This window comes from Panthera onca, chromosome X, assembly GCF_046562875.1.
Source record: "Panthera onca isolate mPanOnc1 chromosome X, mPanOnc1 haplotype 2, whole genome shotgun sequence".
Classification (NCBI taxonomy): domain Eukaryota; kingdom Metazoa; phylum Chordata; class Mammalia; order Carnivora; family Felidae; genus Panthera; species Panthera onca.
The window spans coordinates 21454913-21476576 of record NC_138357.1 but is presented as its reverse complement, the minus strand read 5'-3'; the positions used below and the strand labels follow the sequence as shown (position 1 = coordinate 21476576).

Here is a 21664-nt window from a genome sequence, read left to right as displayed (position 1 = left end):
TGATTTAAAGAGGTACCAATGTAAAGTAGAAGAGGTATTTTCAGGTTTAGGAAATGCAATGCCTGAGGAAGGTCATAAGCTATGTTCCACTCTCAGTAGTTTCACTTATCAAGATTGAGGTATTCCAGGTGGACCTTAATTTAGTCCATTCCAATAGGCAGGAAGCATTTTTCTGGGTTTCCACAAGTCTATAAAATACATCGTAAAACATGTAGCTCTTGGCAAGTCATGCTAGCTATGTACTTTATCCTTGTCAGTGTACCAAGGAAGCTGTGCTACAATATTAGGTGATAGGGTGTATAGCTCTCATTCTCTACAGGCCCAGAGAACTTTCCAGCTTACTGGCTATCTTTACTGAGAAGGTAATTAAACTCAAGTATATACCCACCAGATAGGTAGGCTTGATATAACTACAAAGAGCCTTGATGAATAATATTAATGGAAATATCTTATTGCAAACCCATTTACGGGAGGGTTGTGGTCTGAACAAATCAGTGCTCAAATCAGAGACTCCCTTCCTCCTATGAAAAGATAATATTGTATTGGCAGGGCTGTCTGCAATGGGTGGGGCAGTTCAAACAGCTTCTTCCAACCCTGAGAATAGATACATGTGTATATACATTGAAGAAAAGGTAGAGACTTAATACAGCTTTTTTTTATTAATACAGCTTTTCTATAATTATAAGACATATTGAGCATTTTCCCTCAACCTTTATTCTTCTGAACTATTCAAACTAAAGAATTTGGATATTTTAAATTTAGGGTACTAAACTCCACTCCTCCCCCTTGAACACTTTCGTTACCCTTCTAGCTCTCTGAGGGCAAAGACCATCTGCTGAATTTTGTTTGTTTGAGGCTCAACAACTTTGAGTAGCCCTAGGATTCTAAAATCATTTTGTGCTACTGTAAGACAACAGATCCCTTTTTTGTTCCTAGTTCTCTTTTTAAAAACAATTAAAGTGTTACTAGCTTTGTATGACTCTACTTATCCACTGCCCTGATATCTTCAGGGGTTTCTCCCCAGTGACTCCCAGATCCCTTTCCTGAGCCAGAACTGATGGCTCAGAAACTATCAGTTTATGAACAGGGTTTGGCATATTTTCCTCTAAATGCTCTTCACAGTTTTCAAATTGTTGCCACACAAACTATGTCATTTTTCTCATGAAAGATGGAAAGAATAGATTTATATCTTCATTTTATAGGTTAGGAAATTGAGGTCCACAAAGATGAAATGACTCATTCAAGAGTGCAAGGCAGTTTATACTAATGTTCCAAGTGAGAAGAAGAATTTCTAGTCTTGAATTGATCACATACTAGCTGTGTAATTTTGTGTATATCACTTAACATTTCTGTGTCTCAGTTTCCTCACATGTAAAACATGGCAATCATACCTACTTATTCTCCCTTATAGAGTTGTTAATGATAAACAGAAAAAATACTATTTCCCATTTATATAGCATTTACATTTTCAAACTCTACACATCTTTTATCTCATTTAATCCTGCAAGACTGGCTTCCTTATTATCTCTGACTTACAGGTGAAGAAATAGAGACTGAGAAGCTGACTAACCTGGTCAAAGTCACACAGCTGCAATGTGTCATAGCTAAGACACGGATTCTCTGACATCAGGTCCAGTGTACTTTCCATTGCACCACATCTACTGGGAGGCTCACATAGGTGAGGCAACTGTCGTGAAAGCGCTTTATAAAATGTAAATGCCTTACAAATGCTACATAAACGTTAAGGAATATGAGAACATGCATTTATAGATATAATGGGACTGGTACCACACTAGCAAAGAGGACTCAGAAACAAAGTTGAAAAGATTGCTGCATACACAGATCGAAAGTGTCAGGGCTGGGTAAGGAAGCTGCCCATAGGAACAGAAGAACTTGAAGTATAGGTAACACCATGCCAAAGGCAGATCCATGAAAAACAAACCTCCCATCTTGGTTTTTAACCTTGGACTCAGAATAGCAACCTAATCACATCAGACTTATTCTATGTGAAAAGTCATTTGAGCACAAGAGGATAGCTGCATGTCAACCTTAATCTGAAATCAGAGCCCTCTGTTACCTTTAAAGCTGCCACCTATAAAGATGGCTGAGTGGATTTGATAAAAGAAGCTCAGAAATTTCAATGTTCCAATGTAACACTAGGCAGCTTCAAGCCTCAACTGTCAAGATGCTCTAATAAATATAAGACAGCCCTAATGTTACTAACACTAGATGCACAGGTCAGTAATTATTGGTGTACCGGAGACTAGCTAGCTTAGACAAATAAACTTACAATGATCACTGCTACATTTTCACTACTAAGGTTTCTATCCAGCGCAATGCATTCAAGACAACACATGCACATTTATTACCCTTTTGGCAGCATGTGGTCTGGTCACAGTGACAGGCTATAGAGCATATCTCAGCGTTTCATTAGAGCCTTGTTGTGACCATGGGAGCTTGGCACTATTTAATTCTGACTAAACTCCAAATCAATAACTTGTTAAAGAAATAAACTGTCCCCCTGAGGGGCTACCAGAGTAAAAAGTTACCAACCTCAGCTTGTTTGCACCAAACGCTGATGTTTTTACGCTGGGCTTTTGTGAAATGGTCCCATGCCTTTTGTTTGGAGGCAGAATGGTACACAGCTACTATCTGCTCAACTGTAGCATCAGATCAGCAGTTGAATCAGGCCCGAGTATCATCCAGGGATGGCAAAAGAGAGGAGAAAAGAAATAAGAGAAGCATCAGCTTTGTTGTATCTTCTTGTATCACACCACTAGGCTATGGTTGTGCTCAGAAAAGGTTACGTGTGTTGGGGTATGATGATCTTAAGGAAGACTCAAAGGCAGAGATATCAGTATACAGAATGAAAAAAGGGAACTCCAGAAGGTTTGGGTGAAATGGTGACTAAAGTTTTTCTTTTAATTTTTTTAGTGTTTATTTATTTTTGGGAGACAGAGAGACAGAGTGCAAGCAGGGGAGGGGAAGAGAGAGAGGGAGACACAGAATCTGAAGCAGGCTCCAGACTCTGAGCTGTCAGCTCAGAGCTCAATGCGGGGCTCAAACCCGTGAAGCATGGGATTGTGACCTGAGCTGAAGTAGGACGCTTAACTGACTGAGCCACCCAGGCACCCCAGTGACTAAAGTTTTAATACAGGCAGTCTGTATTCATTCAGGCAGGAGAGGCAAGAGTTGAAGTGAATGTGATTTAGTACTAATGGCCTAGCCCAGAATGGCAGAGAGTGGAGAACTGTAACAGCTCCTTTTGACTACTGGCTTCTTTCATAAACTAGCCTTCCAAAAGGAGCCTGCATACTTCACTTCAACAGAATCCATATTTTTATTATTCTGAGGTATGTTTAACCAGAGGCATCAAATCAGAACCTAAGATGAATGGAATCTATTTTAAGTCTACCTAGATAGGCTTGTTGACTGGAGAAATATAAGTTTTATGGGAGAATACTGTGTAAGTGCAGTCCTAAAGAGCATTTTTCAGAGGCTCTTAAAATGTCAAACAGAGAAATGTATACAAATATTCTGGTGCTTTTTCCTAACCATTTAAACAGAAAGGAACCTTAGATATGACTTTTTTTTTGGGGGGGGGGAAAGGAAAAGAAGGAAAAGAGCCTCTTCCTGGGTGGGTATTCACAGTAAGAAAATCCAGAAGTGTTATTTTTTTCTTTACAGCCCAGCTTATGCCCTGTCTACTAATGATTTAAGGATTTATAATCCCATGATGCTTGCTGCTCTTTTTTTTCTATTTATTTTGAAATCCTAAAAACATGTGCCTTTCTCTGCCTAGATTCTATGTCCATATATATTTTCAAAACAAAAATGGAAAATTAAAGAACTCTTCCTTAATCCTAATTATGTATGAGTCAAGTATGGGAAATCAAATATGAAAAGAGTGGGCCTTAATTGTTTAAAAGCCAAATCATGGGACATCTGGGTGGCTCAGTTGGTTAAGTGTCCGACTACAGCTCAGGTCATGATCTCACGGTTTGTGGGTTTGAGCCCCGCGTCAGGCTCTGGCCAGACAGCTCAGAGCCTGGAGCCTGCTTCAGATTCTGTGTCTCCCTCTCTCTCTACCCTACCCCACCCCACTCACACTCTGTCTCTCTCTCAAAAATAAATAAACATTAAAAAAAATTTAAAGCCAAATCATAAAACTATACCCTTATTCTTAAGGTGAATAGAGTTCCTCACTCAAAAGATGTGAGTGCATAATTTTATAGTATGTTGAACTAAAAATATCACTTGGGAATTTTTCTGATTTGTCTCATTTAATGGACCATAGAAAGGTTTGGAGTAGTACTTCTTTTTGAAAATGGCCATTTTGGTGGCTTCCCATCCCACCCAGTGTCAATAACATCCAGCGAAGAAGAAGAAAAAGACAACAAAGAAGAAGAAGAAGAAGAAGAAGAAGAAGAAGAAGAAGAAGATGAAGACGAAGAAGAAGACGAAGAAGAAGATGAAGACGAAGACGAAGAAGAAGAAGAAGAAGAAGAAGAAGAAGAAGAAGAAGAAAGAGGAGAAGGAGAAGAAGGAGGAGGAGGAGGAGGAGAAGGAGAAGAAAAAGAAGAAGGAGAAGAAGGAGGAGGAGGAGGAGGAGGAGGAGGAGGAGGAGAAGGAGAAGGAGGAGAAGGAGAAATAGAAGGAGAAGAAGAAGAAGAAGACAAAGAAGAAGAAGAAGAAGAAGAAGAAGAAGAAGAAGAAGAAGAAGAAGAACAAGAAGAACAAGAAGAAGAACAAGAACAAGAAACAACAACAACAAGTAGAAGTAGCAAATTTGACTTTTATTCAATCACCCTGGGAAACATAATTACACTTTCACTGAAATGTAGTACCTGAAAAACTTATGATAACGATGTGAATCTGAAGCAGAGAAGCTTACAAATGCTGATGCTGTATTCTAACTTTAGCGATGAAATACCCAACTTTCCACTGAGGTCTGGAGCTGCTTATAACTTACTTTGAGAACAAGCAAGAATAAAAGCATGGGATTGTGGCCTAGCTGTCAGTGTTTCTAAGGAGCTGAAGGAGATACGCCAGAAAAAATGAACATAGGAGGTGTCCACATGAATCCCATTAAACTGGAGCTCAGGCATTGGGCAACAGAAGGAGAACACAAGGCAGTGAAGAAGAGATCCTTGTCCTTTGACACAGGATGGCATTGTAGGCCTGGCTCCGTGTGGAGAAAATGGTGCCTAAGTGAAGTGCCCTTTCACCCTTCCACAGAACTCTGACTTCCACTCACATTGAATGAGAATTCCAGAAAGGGCCTGTTTAAATTTCTCCTTCGCTTCTTCCATGTCTTTCTCATGGGCAGCTTTCTCATTCACTAGGCGGCGAACATGGCTGTTGGCTGATTGGATCATAGAGTAGAAGTTGTTGGCACTGCGGCGGTTCACTTCTCCTCGTTCAATCCAGGTGAGCAAGGTCTGTACAGCCTCTGAGAATTTGGAATCATCTGAAAAAAAAAGAGATTTTTCAAATCATTAAAAGTAACTACGTCTCTATCTACCCAACATGCTGGCAAGGAGGCCACCATGGCATTTTGGAAGTGGTTGTTAAATGAACTGCTGAATAAGGAGCTGTGTGTGCATATGTGTGCACCTGGGCAGCAGACAAGTAGGCCAACTGAAAGAACAAAAGACTCAAAAAGTGGTCAGATTGGTTGTAGCTTATGAAGAATTTTCAGAAAGAGAATTGTTTCTTTTTTAAAGTGTTCTTTACTGATATAGTTTTCACATGTTGCAAATTTATTAACCTCTCTGTATGTGTGTTCCCTGTGTGTAATACGCAAATTAGCAATGAGAGAACTTCAGAATTCTACAGTCCTGTTTTTTTAATAAAGAAAAGTAAACTTGTGTCTTGAGTTTAACTTGAATTTGATAGTTACTTTGTCCTGGATCCATGAAATTAGTGTTGGTAGGAGCTTTAAGAAAGAGTTAAATGGGTAGTTCTTTAGGTATAAACACTTACATTTTTGACCTTTTATAGCATCACTCCTGCATTCAATCCACAGCCCCAGGCTTTTCACTCAGTTCCAGCCAATCTATTTTGACGTAATTCATTCTATTTCTACATTTCTCCACATCCTGATTCTCTTGCCTGAGGAACCCTCCAAGTAGATTTCTGCAGCTAGTCAGGAGTTATTCTCTGATGTTAAAATAGTAGTAAAGCTTATCCAAAGCTTCTGGTCCAGCTTCCTGAGATAGACACTTAGTATATTCTGTTGTTAAAGGCTCCTGAGAGAGAGAATCCATTAGCATCCCATTGAAGGCCTGTTCTGGGGCTTCACATGCCTCTCTGGCCAGGAACCCTCATGTCCAGTGGAAATAGCTCTCACTGCAATCTGAATTTCTTGCCTCTTGCCATTTTTCAGTGCAGACATATAATGAGAGGTAAGCCTCCCCTTGAGAGCAGGTTTTTATTTCATTACTTGCATACAGTCTTATGTTTGATGCTCATTTTCTGCATGAACTCTACACAATCAGCAAACTCATTCTTTAAAACAAATTCAGACTGACTTGTTTGGTGTTATATAAACATGACTTTTTTTTTTTTTTACCAATGCTTTCAGCCTTTCTAGCTTTTCAAAATGTATCATTATTTCTGTGTCTGTATGCTGTATATATCTTCTTTTTTCTTATGTGAAGACAAAATCAATCCAAACAAAGGATTTCATAAATGTGTGAATCCCTGAAGCTATATGTTGCAAACAAGTTTGGTGAGTGAGACCTATTTGGAAAGTGGAATTAGCAACATCTTGCTGAGTCCAGAGCACAAGAAGCAGGGAAAATTCATGCCATTAGAGCTGGGTTGGTATCATCAATAAGATCAATGGGACACCAGCATTCATCCAATAAAATCAGCCAAAGTTGGGGGCGCCTGGGTGGCTCAGTCGGTTGGGTGTCCGACTTCGGCTCAGGTCATGATCTCACGGTCTGTGAGTTTGAGCCCCGCGTCGGGCTCTGTGCGACAGCTCAGAGCTTGGTGCCCATTTTGGATTCTGTGTCTCCCTCTCTCTCTGCCCCTCCCCTGTTCATGCTTTGTCTCTGTCTCAAAAATAAATAAACGTTAAAAATTAAAAAAAAAATCAGCCAAAGTTGGAGAATGAGGGAGACTGGATTTGAACTACTAACACAGGAGACCAGACAGGACGATTAATGTTAAATTAGAATAATGGCTCTGAGAGTCAAGCAGGGTAACAGGAATAAAAACTAAAGGGAGAATTGTCCTATTTAGCATGTCTCAAAGTCTCCATGGTCCCCATGTGAAATAAGTTGGCCATTTTAAGTGATTAAAGAAGTCCTCTTTTGGTTGTCGTAGCTAAGTCTTTGAGTCATCTGAGAATGTACACTGTGACCACTCTCTGGGCCTCCATTTTCTCATCTGTAAAAAGGGAATTTTACCAGAGTTTTCCAGGGTTACATCAAGTTATATTGTTCTGATTTAGAGTTCAAAACTAACTTGTTATCTACAATGAAATGGGATGCTTACAGGTCCCAAGTCATGAATCACAGCTAAAATTCTCTGATGCACAAAGGCAGGAAAAATGTGTTTCATCCTAGTCATTTTATGTGTGGAGAGAAAATCGCCATCCCTTGAGACAGTGGAGGAGCAGAGACACAGGTGTGAGGGACAAATTTTCTAGTTCTTCAGTTACTGGGTACAGCTCTCTATCTGGAAGACTACAACATAAGAAATGCTTAGAACCCATTAGTGGGAAATTCAAAGGATAACTGCCAATGGTACAAATGTATTTATTAAGTTTCCCCAAAGGAAAGAGTTCTTTTAATCACAAAGCTCAAGTGCTTTCTATACCTTTTAGTTTTTCAGCAACAATGCTGCATTCGTGATCTGAATAGTGGACCACTGGGGGTGGGGATGGTGGGCGCAATCTTTCTTCTTCCATCCTTCTACGGTGGCGCTCCTCCCTTGCTAGCATGCGCTGTTTGCATTCCCACTCATACAGGTCATCTCGAGCCTGTGCAAAATCAACGTGGAGCCTGCCTGTGTCCTTCTTGTCAGTGCTAGATCCCAGGCGAATGCGGTAACCTAAATGCACAGAGGGAGGGAGAGGGGTACAAGAGCAGCTCAGTGGGTGAGCAACAGTAAGTACTTTTCCAAGTTCAGTGTTTCAGATATAGATGCAGCAGTTTCAAGTGACCACATAATTCTCTTCCCACTACTAATTAGCAAGGTGAACCATCAAAAGACTTGGATTGTAGTTTCATTTCTGATAACAGTTTATTATTCTATGGGTTGGGTCAATCTTGCTCATAGGGGTTCTATTCCTCCATCTGCCACCTTACCTCAGAGGTAAGAGGGAGGGTCAATGGGTAATGGTATTATGAATGAGCCTTACAGGTCATGATCTCATGGTTCATGGGTTCAAGCCTTGCATCAGGCTCTGAGTTTGTAGCATGGGGCCTACTTGGAATTCTCAGCACAGGGAGGGGAACTCAGTCAAAGTATGGTGATCTCCTTGAGTTGAGGAAATTGAACTAGGAATCCAGGGAGACTATGGAAGACAGAGTTTGTATGGCAGAGTACTAGAAAGAAGAAAGCTATACAGAGAAACAACTTCAGAGATCTGCAGAGGGTCCTCCACCAATCTTTAGCTGCATACTGGTGTGTGTGTGTGTGTGTGTGTGTGTGTGTGTGTGTGTGTGCGTGTAAACTACCCGTGTATTAGAGGTAACAATCCCTGGAGCTTACACGGGGCTGGGAAAAGTTCCCCTCTCCACCAGCCAGAGCAGAAAAAAATGAATAATTCATAGATTATTGAGTAGAGTAGTCAGAAGGGGTTTGCCTTAGTTAGTGGAGAAAAATGAGCCCTAGACTAAATCCTGCTTTGGTGTTGCTGAACAAAACTTAAAAAAACAAGACCTAAAAGGATAAAAGATTTTCCAAGTTACTTAATTGCATCCCAGAACAAAGTTCAAGAATATTTACAGGAATGAAAAATATCTGGCACCCAGCATGGTAAAATTCACAATGTTTGGTATCCAATAAAAAATTATCCAATATTCAAAAAATGAGGAAAATCATAAGAAACATTTAAAAACTCATCCAATCAAAACAGACCCAGAGGTGATACACATAATATAATTAATATACAAGGATACAAAAATAACTATTATAATTGGATTTCATATGCTGAAGAAGTTAAAGTTTAACCATATTAATTAGAAACACAAAAGACAAAAAAGTCAAATTTCTAGAGATTTAAAGTACAATGTCTGAGTTGAAAAAAATTCACTGAATAGAAGCAATGGCAAATCAGACACTGCAGAAGAAAAGATTAATGAACTTGAAGACACAGCAATATAAGCTATTCGACATGAAATACAGAGAAAAAGGACTGCAAGAAAATGAACAGAGTAGTAGTAAGCTTGGGACAACTTCAAGGGGCCTAATACAGCCCAACTGGGACCTTGACTGGAGAGAGGTGAGGGAATAGAAAAAAAATATTTGAAGAAATAAGGGTAGAAAACTTTCCAAATTTAATGAAAACTCAGAGGTCTAAGAATTTCCATGAAACTCATGCACAAGAAACATGAAGGATATTATACCAGGCACATAATAATCAAATTTCTCAACATCAATAATAAAGAGAATATCTTAAAAGCTGCCATAGACATGACACATTATGTGCAGAGAAGCAAAAAGATAACATCATATTTCTTATTGAGAACAATACAAGCAAGAAAAAAATGAAGTAACATAAGGAAAAAAAAAACTGTCCACCTAGAGTTCTACATCCAGACAACATATCTTTCAAAAAGAAAGGTGGAATAAATTATTGTTGATACATACATCAGGAGCAGACTCGCACCATAACAAATGTTAAAGAAAATTCAAGCACAGGAAAATGATACCAAATGGAAATTTGAATCTATACCAAGGAAGAGTTTACATAATATATGATTCCATTTATATGAAATTCTAGAAAATGCACACTAATCTGACAGACAATAGACCGGTAGTTGCCTGGGGAGAGAAGAGGGGAGGGGTAGGAAGAAGGGATCACAAATGGGGTATGAAGGAAGCTTTTGGGAGAAGTGGACATGTCCGTTATTTTGATTGTTGTGATGGTTTCACAGATGTATGTCTGTGTCAATAATACCAAATTGTAGTTTTGAAATATGTGAAATTCATTGTATGTCAATTATTATACTTCAATAAAGCTGTTATAAAGAATAATGCCCATTAACATTCAAACTGCTACACATTATTTTTCGAAAGAAGAATAAATGCATTCCAAATAAGCACATTCTGCTAGGGCCCTTTACAACTGACAATGCACTTTCACACTCAGTCATCTTATTTAATCATCTGAGCGATCAGAAAATTGGTTATTAATGATTACCGTGGCTATTTTTCCAGGATCATGGATAGGATCAAATGAGAGGATGATACAAAAGCTTGGTGTAAACACATGACAGATACCGTGATGCTATGAGGTTGGTGCACCGTGCACACTGGCAGCTCCCAAAGATGTTCAAACTCCAATAGAAAAAAAGTGGTTATTTCTACAGAATGTAGAAATGTAGCTCCTTTTCTAAAGGATTTTTGTTTGTTTTAACCTCTTCCTTTTATAATGTGGGAGAACAGCCAAGCAATTCAGGAGATTTCTAGCACTTATGAGCTTTCAGGGAGCAAGTTAAAATTTAAAGGGCAAAATTTAGCTATTTTCACATCATTGATTGCAATCCCCTTTCCTCTGGCAGCCTTGAGAATGCTTCCAGGAGGTGGTTGTTGCCGAGAGATTTCAATGATGTTTAGATGGATACCTCCTGAGCAGCATGCCATCTTTTATGTACAGCTGTTCAGAGTTTTTTTAAGACCTTTAAGTTTTTATTAAAATAGTCTATAGTGGAATGCTCTATTATCATTCCTAAGTGCTGTCAAATCTTTAGTATTTAGATTTTACAGCACTTAGCAAATGTAACAAGAGTATTCTACATCTCAATAGCCAAATTATGGAAGCAGCCCAAGTGTCCACTGGTAGATGAATGGATAAAGAAGAGATAGTATATATACACAATGGAATATTATTCAGTCATAAAAAAGAACGAAATACTGCCATTTGCAATGACATGGATGGGGCTAGAGAGTATCATGCTAAGCAAAATAAGTCAATTAGAAAAAGACAAATACCATATAATTTCACTCATATGTGGAATTTAAGAAACAAAGTAAAGGGCAAAGGGGAAAAAAAGAGATACAAACCAAGAAAGAGACTCTTTACTATAGAGAACAAACTAATGTTTACCAGAGGTGAGATGGGTGGGGGGATGGGTGAAATAGGTGATGGGGATTAAGGAGGGCACTTGTGATGATAACTGGGTGATGTATGGAATTGTTGAATATTGTACATCTAAAACTAATATAATACTGTATGTTAACTAACTGTAATTAAAATTTTTAAAAATTAATAAAAAAGAATATTTTACATCTGCATGCTCCTCTCCTTTCCCATGTTACTAGGCTACTTCTTCAAACACACATTACCTTTTCTCTGCCTGTTGCAACAGGCATCTAACTGATCTCCCTTCAACTTTTTTTCTGTTTTCCTCTAATCCATTTTTATACAGAGATGTCAGATTAATCCTTCAGAAACAATTATCTTGTTCAAAATTTCCTTCAACATTTCCCTATTACCCGAGGTGTAAAGACCCAACTGTTAAACCTTTCAAAGTGTGCTAACAGCTGATGTTTTCTCTTCTCCTTTCATGCCTAGTCAGTACACAAACTACTACTCTTTGTTTCCTTGAATGTTCACTAAAACTTACCACTTTTGTACCTTTGCTTTTGCTGTATCTCTGCCCCATTGTCCACGTGCAAATGCTTTCTCTTTGCCAAAGACTTGGTTCAAATGGTACCTTTCTCAATACCCCCATGGTCAAGAGTTAGACATTTTCTCTCTCTGTCCCCATCCCCTTCTCTCCTCTGAACTTCCCAAACGCTTTGTCCATACTTCAGCCCTCATTATTTTCAGTCTTGTTATTAGCACTGAGTATGTTTTATTGGTGTCTTGAGAAATGCCTAGTGCTGAATGTTTCTTTAACAAATAAGTGTATGACTGCCTACTAACCCTAACTTCATTAAGGGAAAAAACTAGGTTTTACTCATTTTCTTCTCTGCACAACATTCAGCACAATAGCTTACACAAAGGAGATGTCCAACAAGCGCCTGTTATACGAATGAAGATTCTGCCACCCCAAAATGTCTAGCACTTGGACCCAGTTCCTCCAAACAATTACTCTTAGGCAAGGAAGTTGTTAATTGTTCTATGCCCTTTCAGATTACCCTGTCTTCTGCCTTTAGTCTTATTTGCCCACTGCTTCATAGAGAACAATACCAATTCAAAATAAGCAAAGGATCAACCATGAAACTTTATCTTGAAACCACCCCAAAAGCAAAGGGCTTCACTTTGTAGTATTTAACACAAATCATTCCAATTGTAATGCCTTGCCTCAGTCTCCCCAAATTTGAACTTTTACCATGAATAAGAGACTTTAGGCAAAGTAGTTCTTACTATCTGTACTCTGTCACTTCTAGGTTAGACTAATGCTACAGTTGGCTGACTTATCTTCTAGTAACTACGTTTGCCCATGCCCCTCAGTCTGTCCTTTAAACAGAAGGGATATTTCTAAAATGTATATCAGATTATGTCACTCTACTACTTAAAATCCTCCAATGACTTCGCATTGCATCCAGAATCATAAACTAATTACTATAGATGATTATAAGGGTCAACACGGTTTGGTATTTCTTACCTCTCAGACTTCATTTCCCTTCACTGCCTCTCTCTCATTTACAATGTTCCAGTCATGTTAACCTTGTCTCTTTCACTTAAACATGCCAAGTCCATTTCATCTCAGGGCCTTTAACTTGCTCTTTCTTATTTTGGAATGCTCAGCTCCCAGATGTTCACATGGCCATCCCCTTCATATTGTTCAGATCTCAATTCAAATGACAGGGAAGACTTGCTTTCCTAACAATGCTAGGCACATTAGCTATTTTTATCTTCTTCATAGCAGTTATTGGTACCTGATATTAATTATTTTTTACATATATATTATACCATCTCCAGAATGTAATATCCCTGATGGCAGGAAGTTTGTCTATCTTGGTCTTTGCTGTATCCTTAGCAACCTAGCATTCTGCCTAGCTGTCAATAAATATTTGATAACTAACTGACTTCCATAGCTATTTCTGAGCATTTGCTTTTGTGCCAGATTATGTGCTAGATAGTGGGGATTTGAAGTTAAATAAAACATGGTCCCTTCCCTTAAGGAGTTCATACTCTGGTCAAGAAGACAGATACAGAAAGAGACAGTTCTAGCATGGTGTTACAGGTGTCATGCTAGCAGGAAGCGCTGAGGAGGGGCTGCCCAGAACAGCCTGGGGCACAGTGGGGAGAGAAGTCAGAGAAAGCTTTCCAGAAGAGGTTATGCTTGAGCTGGAACTTTGGGGTGTGAGAATGTATACATGGGAGGTGGGATGGAAAAGGTAATTGTAGTCAGAGGAAAAGACATAAGACACCATGGCACATTGTGAGAACTACAATTAGCTTAGTGTGCTTAGGACATGGTATGTGAGGGAAGAACTGGGAGATGGATGGTACTGAGAAGTAAGACAGATCATCAAGGCCTTCAGATGTTACAAGTAAGGAGTTTTGGACAACGGATACAATTGAGAACTATCAAAGAACTTTAAAGGAAGAAGTTGGGTGAAAACATTCATTTTCCATCTCTGAAGGCAAGAGGGGATACCATTAAGCCCAAATTTTATCTGCCACAAATGCACTGATCTCCAATCTCTGCGTTGTGCCCAGTGGGCACACTGCTTATGACTAAACACCTACCAGAGAGATAGAGGGCTTTGTCCACCATGTACTCCTCAGCAAAGCGAATGTGACAAAAGTTCTTTTTGCTCTTCCGAATAGCAATGATCTCTCCACACTGTTCGAACACTTCCACGATGATTTGCTCAGTCCCATTTTCAGGCAGGCCACCCACAAATACTGTTTTGCACCCTGGTGGGCGTTCTCGAGTTGCAGGAGGTGGAAGATCTAAGCAGAATTGCAAAAGCATTTGAAATTAAAATGTTTGCTTGGGACAGACCTTTTTAGAAATCTAACATATCCCAGAGATAGCCCTACTGTCCCCATCAGGCTTTTGCCTAAGAGTGCCAGAAGCATGTGGCCTCTAAGGTGCTCATCTCTGCTCCACAGCACATGAAAATAATTTTCTTCAATGGTTTGGTGACCATGACATCCAAATGATAAAAACTCAGACCCATCTGCCTGTCCCATCCAGAGTTCTTTAATTCTGTTCTTGTGTTGTGACAACTCAGCTATGCCCAATTTTCAGTTGTTTTTGCTAAGAAGACAGTTAGTGGGGGGACATCCCACTCACTTTAAATTCTTACTTTCAGGAATTCTCAGAACCAAGGTTCCTGAGAAAAAGGTTGTTTAATTCAGTTGATAGTTACTAAATTCCCTCTGTTCATGGTTACTGAAATAATTGTTTCAGAATTAATTTGACAATGATGGGGTAAACATTTACAAAAATATTTATGAGTGTCAGAATGGTTCGGCTGACAAAGTCAGCTAGACTATAAACCATCCTTTTTAGGTTTTTTGCTTTTGATACCAGCAAGTCTTTCCTCAAATTCCTTGCTGGAGGGGTGAGGTCCAGAGTCAGTTGTGCAGCATTTAGAGGGAAGTATGAAAGACAGCAGAGAAAGTAAGCTCATCTGGGAAATCATTAACTAAAGTGAGATAAATTTGGCTATAGAGAGTCATTAAAAACCTACGTAATGGGATGATTCTCCCTCTGCGAAAAAAAAATATGCTTTCTACTCACTCATCTTACACATAAAGCCTGTTGGATCTGCTAGATCCTTGTTGCTATTTATATGTATCCAAGCATTTTCCAAACAAAATTCTACAGTTCATAGCCCAACAAAACAAAGCATGATGGTCAAGGGTTTCTTTAGTGTTGGTTTTGTTATCTGCAAGGATTTATTTTGTGTAATCCATTCTTTCCATTCAGCTCTTCACAACAATTCTCCCAGCTCAAGATTTGGAGAGCTCAACTAGTGATTACTGCTCCCATGCAAAAATAAATGAGTCTCACTTGTAGATTAGGCCAAGGTCTTCACCTGACACTTATCCAAGTTGGCAAGCAGATGATTTGGGAGCTTCCTTGGGTATGCGCATCTCTAGCTTTCTCACTTTGCTACCACTGTCTGTCTTATCAGTGTGGCTCAGAATAATCAGGTTCTCATGATGCTCTCTTCCCCTCTATTTAGTCAATAAAAGGGATAAAGGCATTCAGGGAACTTATAAAGTTTCTGTTAATAAAAAAAAATTCTGTAATTTCAAAAACTCGCTCTATTGGTCTTTTGTTCCATAGGAGAAATTTAAAGGGAAAAGGAAGATAACCTAGTGAGCAGGAATCTGAAATGTCTTAGTCATGGGCACTGGAATAATGTGGTTTTTAGCCAAAAAAAAGGGAATGAGGTCCAGAATCTCTTAAGACTTCCGCTTCTGAGTTCTTAAGAAATGAAAGGATTCTAACATCACGGTTCCAGTGATTCTCAACTCCAACAGCACATTAGAATCAACTTGGGAGTCAACCAAACGAAAAATTCCTGTGTTCACTCCAAAGAATGATTTAATTAGTCTGGGGTATAGCCTGTGCATTATTTTTTTTTTAAAGCTCCTCAGGCAACTCTAATAGTAGCTAGGATTGAAAACCACTGGCTTGGTCTAGACTTCTCATATTACAAAGAAAAACCTTAGCTGAGTGAGGTTGAGTGACTCATTCAAGGTCGCCAAATTGGATAGAAAGAGAAGGAATATGAACTTGGAGCAGGTAAACCTGGATTTAAACCTTAACTTAGTAACTGTATGACCTTTTGAAAATTACATATCCTCTGGGTACCTCATTCTTTCATCTTTAAAATTGGGATATTGTCCTCTACCTTACAAGGATTTTTGTAGGATAGTTGATAATCTACTGTCTATATTGCAAGTGCTACAATGCCTAGCACTTGATAGGCTCCCAATTGGTCATTATTGTAGTGTTATTATTATATACTGTTATAGAACCCAGATTTTCTGATTACCAATCTGGGGCTTTCTAAAGCACTACTACAAGACTGGGGCGGAATGGCAGCTTAAGACCTGGCCTTCTAAACTCCCAGTTCCTTGTTTTAGCCAAATCTTCAGATAAGGCTTGGTTTGGGAAGGAATCACTCTTCTCAATAGAGGAATCTATAGCTGTGAAGACACATATGGTTTTGACCATGGAACACAATCTAGCCACTGACTATATAGGTAAAAAATTTTCAAGAGCACCCCTACAGTTAGAGCCATGTTTTCAAATCAAGGGCTTTAGACTAAAATCCTGTTACAGAATCCTTCTGAAGTTTACTATTTAAGGAATTTGATGGTAAAGAATCTTTTTGTGAAGTAAATGTTCACCTTTTTATATTATTTAAGTTTGCTTAGTTAGGTCTACCTTTTGGTCCACTGAGAGACTCTAAGGAATATCTGGTTACTGCTGCAGTTACATATAACACAGAAAATACCAAGTCTCTTTCCTCTCACTACATTTGTAGGATTCAAAAATTCTGTGATGAAATCATCACTCTATTTAGATGCTGTGATTATTCTGTGGTAACTGCTAAGTAAAAAAGCATAAAAGCCACTAAGTAGCGTCCAGAATGCTGGGGATTTATTTGTTTTCCTTGGGTAAATGTAGAAAGTCTCTTTGATAGCATTCACTGAGATTTAGGTGTATGCCACCAAACAAGGCAATGGGCTGTACTATCTTCCTTAGTAGACAGTACTTATTCTTTAATTCACAGCTCAAAGCACTTTATTGTCTGGGCCTGATTTACTAATCCCACTGAAATACAGTGATCTGGGCACAGCAATGATAACTCCATAGGAGAGCAAATTCAAAGTCCACCTATTAATCAGGTAATGTGTTGAACTCTTGTAATACCCAATCACTACTGTGGACAGAGAAGAAGAAAACTTCATGTAAAATGATTCAAGATAACTGAGAGTATAAAAAAAACCTTTAATCTCTGGTAATGGAAAAGGAGGAACTTCTAGCAATTCTAATTACAACTAAGCACCTACTCTGGGGAGCTCTGTTGGGGCAATCAGCATTAAGATCAGAGTCACTGCTGATCTTTGAGAAATGAGGCAGGGGACAGCATGGAGAACCTATAAACCACTTGCATCTTGCTTTTCAAAGGAGCATCACAGATCACTCAACTGGTTTGCCAGAATTTACATACTGCAAAGTGTTTGAGTTGATTTTATTAGATGCCTAAGACTGAAGGCCCCCTCGATAATCAGCAGGGGTCAGATATATTTTAATGTAATTCCAACTGATTGGAGATAATCAGAAGACTAGTGAATTTTTATTAATTCTCAATTTACCCACTTTCTCTAACTTTCTTAATAGAACCCAGCCCTAGGAGACAAAATGAGGTTGGCCTGTTCTGATACAGTAAAATGAAAAAATCACTCTTTTTCTGGCTCCTGGGTGCTTTCCCATGTTCCTGTACACAGATAGCAGATGATATTCCACCATTTATTCCTCATTTATTATTAACTTGACAGTAGATTCCAAATGCAACCTCTTCATGTAGAAGCTCTATCAGCTGAAGTGGGAGGAAAACCAATAGTGTGGTGTCCTGAAAGCCATGTAAAGAAAGTATACCAATGACTAAGGAGTAATCAACTGTGTTGCATATGGCTATTAGGTCAATTAGGAAGAGAACTGAGAAATAACTACTGGATTTAGGTCACTAGTGTTCTTTTTTCTTAAAGTTTATTTATTTTGAGAGAGACAGAGATAGCATGAGTGGGGGAGGGGCAGAGAGAGGCTCCCAAGCAGGCTCTACGCTGTCAGTGCAGAGCACGACGCAGGCTCGATTTCACCAACTGTGAGATCATGACCTGAGCCGAAACTAATAGTCGGACACTTAACGGACTGAGCCACCCAGGTGCCCCTGGTCACTAGAGTTCTTAAACAAGGGAAATTTTGATAGAGGAGTGGGGCAAGGGCATAAATGAAGATTTAAAAGAGAATTGGAAAAGAACTGGAAACAGCAAGTAAAGAAGACTTTTGCTGCTACTGGGTATACAGAAATGCCAACACCTCTTTCTCTTTTACATTTTCAAATGTTGGAATTCCTCAGGGCACTTAGCTTGTTTGTCATCCTTTCTTGATATATATAACCTCTCTAGTGGTCTTAGTCATTCTTACACCTTCAAATCACCTAATGTTTCAAGAAGGATGAAGGGATTACTAGTACTAAGAATAGCAGAGACATAAAGTAATTTAAGGGCTAAAAATTACCCATTGGGCCTAGCACCCAATATTTAGGTGGAAATGCATTAGAGCAATGAATGATTAACTGTTGTTTTAATTTCCATATCTTCCACGTGGAAATGTTCCAGGAGAAGGTAGGCTTGCAGTTGGGCTGGAGAGGAGTGTGATACTGGGAAGCAGCTGCACTTGACTAAAAGGATGGGTACGTGGCAAGTAGAAACAATGAATTGAAGACAGTCACATGAAGCATAGCAGTGAATTTTGAAGTCAGGAGTTGGACTTGGCACTTGTAGGCAATGGGAACCTTGGGGCTTCTGGGTTCTGTATATGTGACAAGCACCTGGATGAAGTGTCAGGTGGGAGAGGGGGGAAGGAATTGATGGTAAAGATACTGTCTAATGAAGCAACAAGACAGAAGCAGATTGGATGGGTGCATAAAGAGACTGTGAGAGTCCCCAGATCACAGGTCCTTACTGTTGACAGGCCACTGAGTGCAAGAGAATATACCAGAGACAGAAGCAGAATATACCAGAGGTAGGCATAAATACCGGGGTTTATAATCAAGGCCTTATCGGACAAGGTTGGTAGGCTCTGGAGAAGGTAAGTGACTTAGTCGTACCAAATCCCTGCTCTTCCCATCACACTTTCACAGTGTGGGGCTGTGAACAAAAACGGCACTTGCCATGCTTTCAGCACCGAACAGAGGGAGTCTTCTCCATTAGCCATTGTGCTTTCCCCACACAATTAACCTGAGCCCCCTTTTGACAAAATCCAAGTTCTAAACAGGAAACAGAACACCAGTTCACTTTAAGCTGTGTCAGGAGTGTTAGTTTTTAATTCAATTCCAAAGCCAGGTTCCTTCCCTGAAGCCACAACTTTATTGGTACTAATTGCTCTGTCAGTATTCTTAACACAGATGAAGAAAAAAAGTATTGAGCCATGAAGGTAAAATGCTTCCCTCTCGCTCTGGCTCTTCCAGCTCAGACTCAAGAAGGCATGACTGTACGTGGGAAAGATAAATGTATTTGAGGGATGTTTATCTGTTTCTTTTCCTAGAGACAATCAAAAGTTAGAGCCTCTTTAAGCTGTGTATGTCTACATTCCTTTAAAGACCACTCAATAATGTGGTCTATGTGTTATACACAATGTATCTGTTATTCTTTGGCAATTCAGAGACTGAATATCCTGTAAAGTCATCTCTCGTACCCAACCTAGACATTACAAGGTATGAGCCATCCTGTTACGTTAGACTTGATTGAGACAATGAAAGCCTAGGGCAAGCTGATTATGTGATAAATGAATGATTAAACCAGCAGGATTGTACCTTTACATAAACAGGAGGTTTTAACACTGGACATGCCTAAATTCGTGGCTTTTGAAGTGAAAAATGTAGAATTAGTGACGCATAGCTTTCCCTAATCCAAAAGCAACACACTGGATGAAAGGGAAAAAAGTCCATTGCCCATTTGTAGGGACAGTGGCACTAAGAGGAAGAGACAGGGTACAACAGTGCCATTCATTCACCTAGGCACTAAACACAAATCCAGGAATGGCCACTTGAGCTGGCAGATAAGGCCTACTAGGCCATCTTATTCTGCATTCCCTAATTCTCTTGTGACATACTAGCTCTTCTCCCAATTCAGTCCTCTGAGATGCAGCCTCCTAGATTTCTTATTGGCCTAGAAGGAAGTACCCTACTGACAATCAAGTTCAAAGACCTGAAGAAGGCACTGAGAACATTTCTCACTAGCAAAAAGAGATGAGATGATTTGGTCAATGAACCCTTACTGATTCTAAAGTCCTGTTAGCTATGAATAGACTATACTAAGAATTTGGGTCCCTGCCAGGGCCTGATTCCATGATTAACTAATTCCTGTGTAAGGTAGGAGATGAAATAGTTGTCTGAAGTCACATGTCAAAAGTTCATGTTTATTGTGATAAGGCAAGTTCATTTGATCTATGGCCTGAACCCTTGAATGTGTCCCTTAACAGCTTTAATCTTAGCACTGTAGTGGCAGCTCCCTTAAGTAGGTCACCCAGCACCACTAGAACTGTGGAAAAAGCTTTAATGAGGCTTGGGTCATGTGTAGAAATAACGTCTGATCACTTAAAGTAAATAAAACCACAAATAGACCTAGAAAAATGTTTGAGTCAATTATTGCTGCTATATTTTAAGTGAAATATGGCCAACATATGTTAGCAGATATTTTTAAGAGTCTAAGGAGAAACCTATTCATTACTGCCAAGATAGATCCATAGATCATCTCCACATGAATTTCATTGACTAGATGGATGCAAGTGGTTCGACTCAGTCTCAGTATTCCTCTTTACCCTGGTAGCAAGTTAAACCTCACCCCACTGTCTATTGCAGCCCATCAGTTGAATAGCAGTAGTTTGAGTGATGTGTGAATAGCTAGTAGCAATGGAGGATTCTTAGCACCAAATATGTATTCTCATGTGCCTCGGGCAGGCTCAGACACACACTATTACTGCCATTATCAGCATGTAGGCCAGTTATGAAAAAGAGAGTCTGCAAATGACAGTGTTGAACAATTTGTGTCAGGTGTCTCTGTACGAACACACTTGAATTCCTTACCAGATGGCATCAGAAACACATTTTATCATTTGTAATGCAACCAACACATAGAAATCTACTATTCTATGCATAAAATTCAACCTTGCCTAATAAGAGAAAATTTTCCTGTCTTCTGTTTTCTAGGTGAAGCTTCTGTATATACATCTATGAAGCCCTAGGGTATTTTTTTTGAAAAAGAAGAAAGTGTTCCTAGACACCAAAACATTATGACTTGTGTGGAGAAAAAGCAGAATATTACTTGGATTTGGAGGGAAAAGTGTGCAGCTTTTACAGTGTATGATCTCTTTTACTACTGGCATATCTGGTGGAATTGGAGGAGGTACTATTCCCAAGCCAGGCATCATTGGAGTGATTGGTGGAATTCCAGTCATCATTCCAAGAGCAGGATCAAAGTCTAAAAAAGGAGAGGAAAGAGAGAACAATAAATGACACCAGGCAAGGCCAAGTGGAGGCAGAATGTTGCCTTATACATTTCAAGCCAAGGGACTTTCTAAGACGAAGGCAAAATATTTAAGAAAACATGGTATTAGCATTAGGTCTTAAATATTATATTCTACTGGTGCATTTTCCTTTTGGGATAGGGATCTTTGTTTTTGCTTGACCAGTCTATTTGTCTCTATATATCATTTTTGACATCCAAGGCCTTTCATACTATGTGCCTTTTCTGTTGATCTTGCCTTTACTA

General features: G+C 39.2%; 1 protein-coding gene across 10 annotated transcripts in view; it reads right to left on the bottom strand.

Moving 5' to 3' along the window:
• The window catches only part of ENOX2 (ecto-NOX disulfide-thiol exchanger 2), a 273070-nt gene that overhangs the window by 29289 nt on the left and 222117 nt on the right, over positions 1 to 21664 (bottom strand). For 9 of the 10 annotated variants that reach the window (XM_081792317.1, XM_081792318.1, XM_081792320.1 and 6 more), the window contains 5 exons: positions 21218 to 21373; positions 13886 to 14092; positions 7831 to 8064; positions 5258 to 5470; positions 2554 to 2660 (listed from right to left, as the gene is read on the bottom strand). In XM_081792317.1, coding sequence (XP_081648443.1) covers positions 2554 to 2660; positions 5258 to 5470; positions 7831 to 8064; positions 13886 to 14092; positions 21218 to 21373 — 917 coding nt within the window. The remainder of the gene's footprint in view (positions 1 to 2553; positions 2661 to 5257; positions 5471 to 7830; positions 8065 to 13885; positions 14093 to 21217; positions 21374 to 21664) is intronic. The other variant, XM_081792319.1, reaches the window with a different exon arrangement.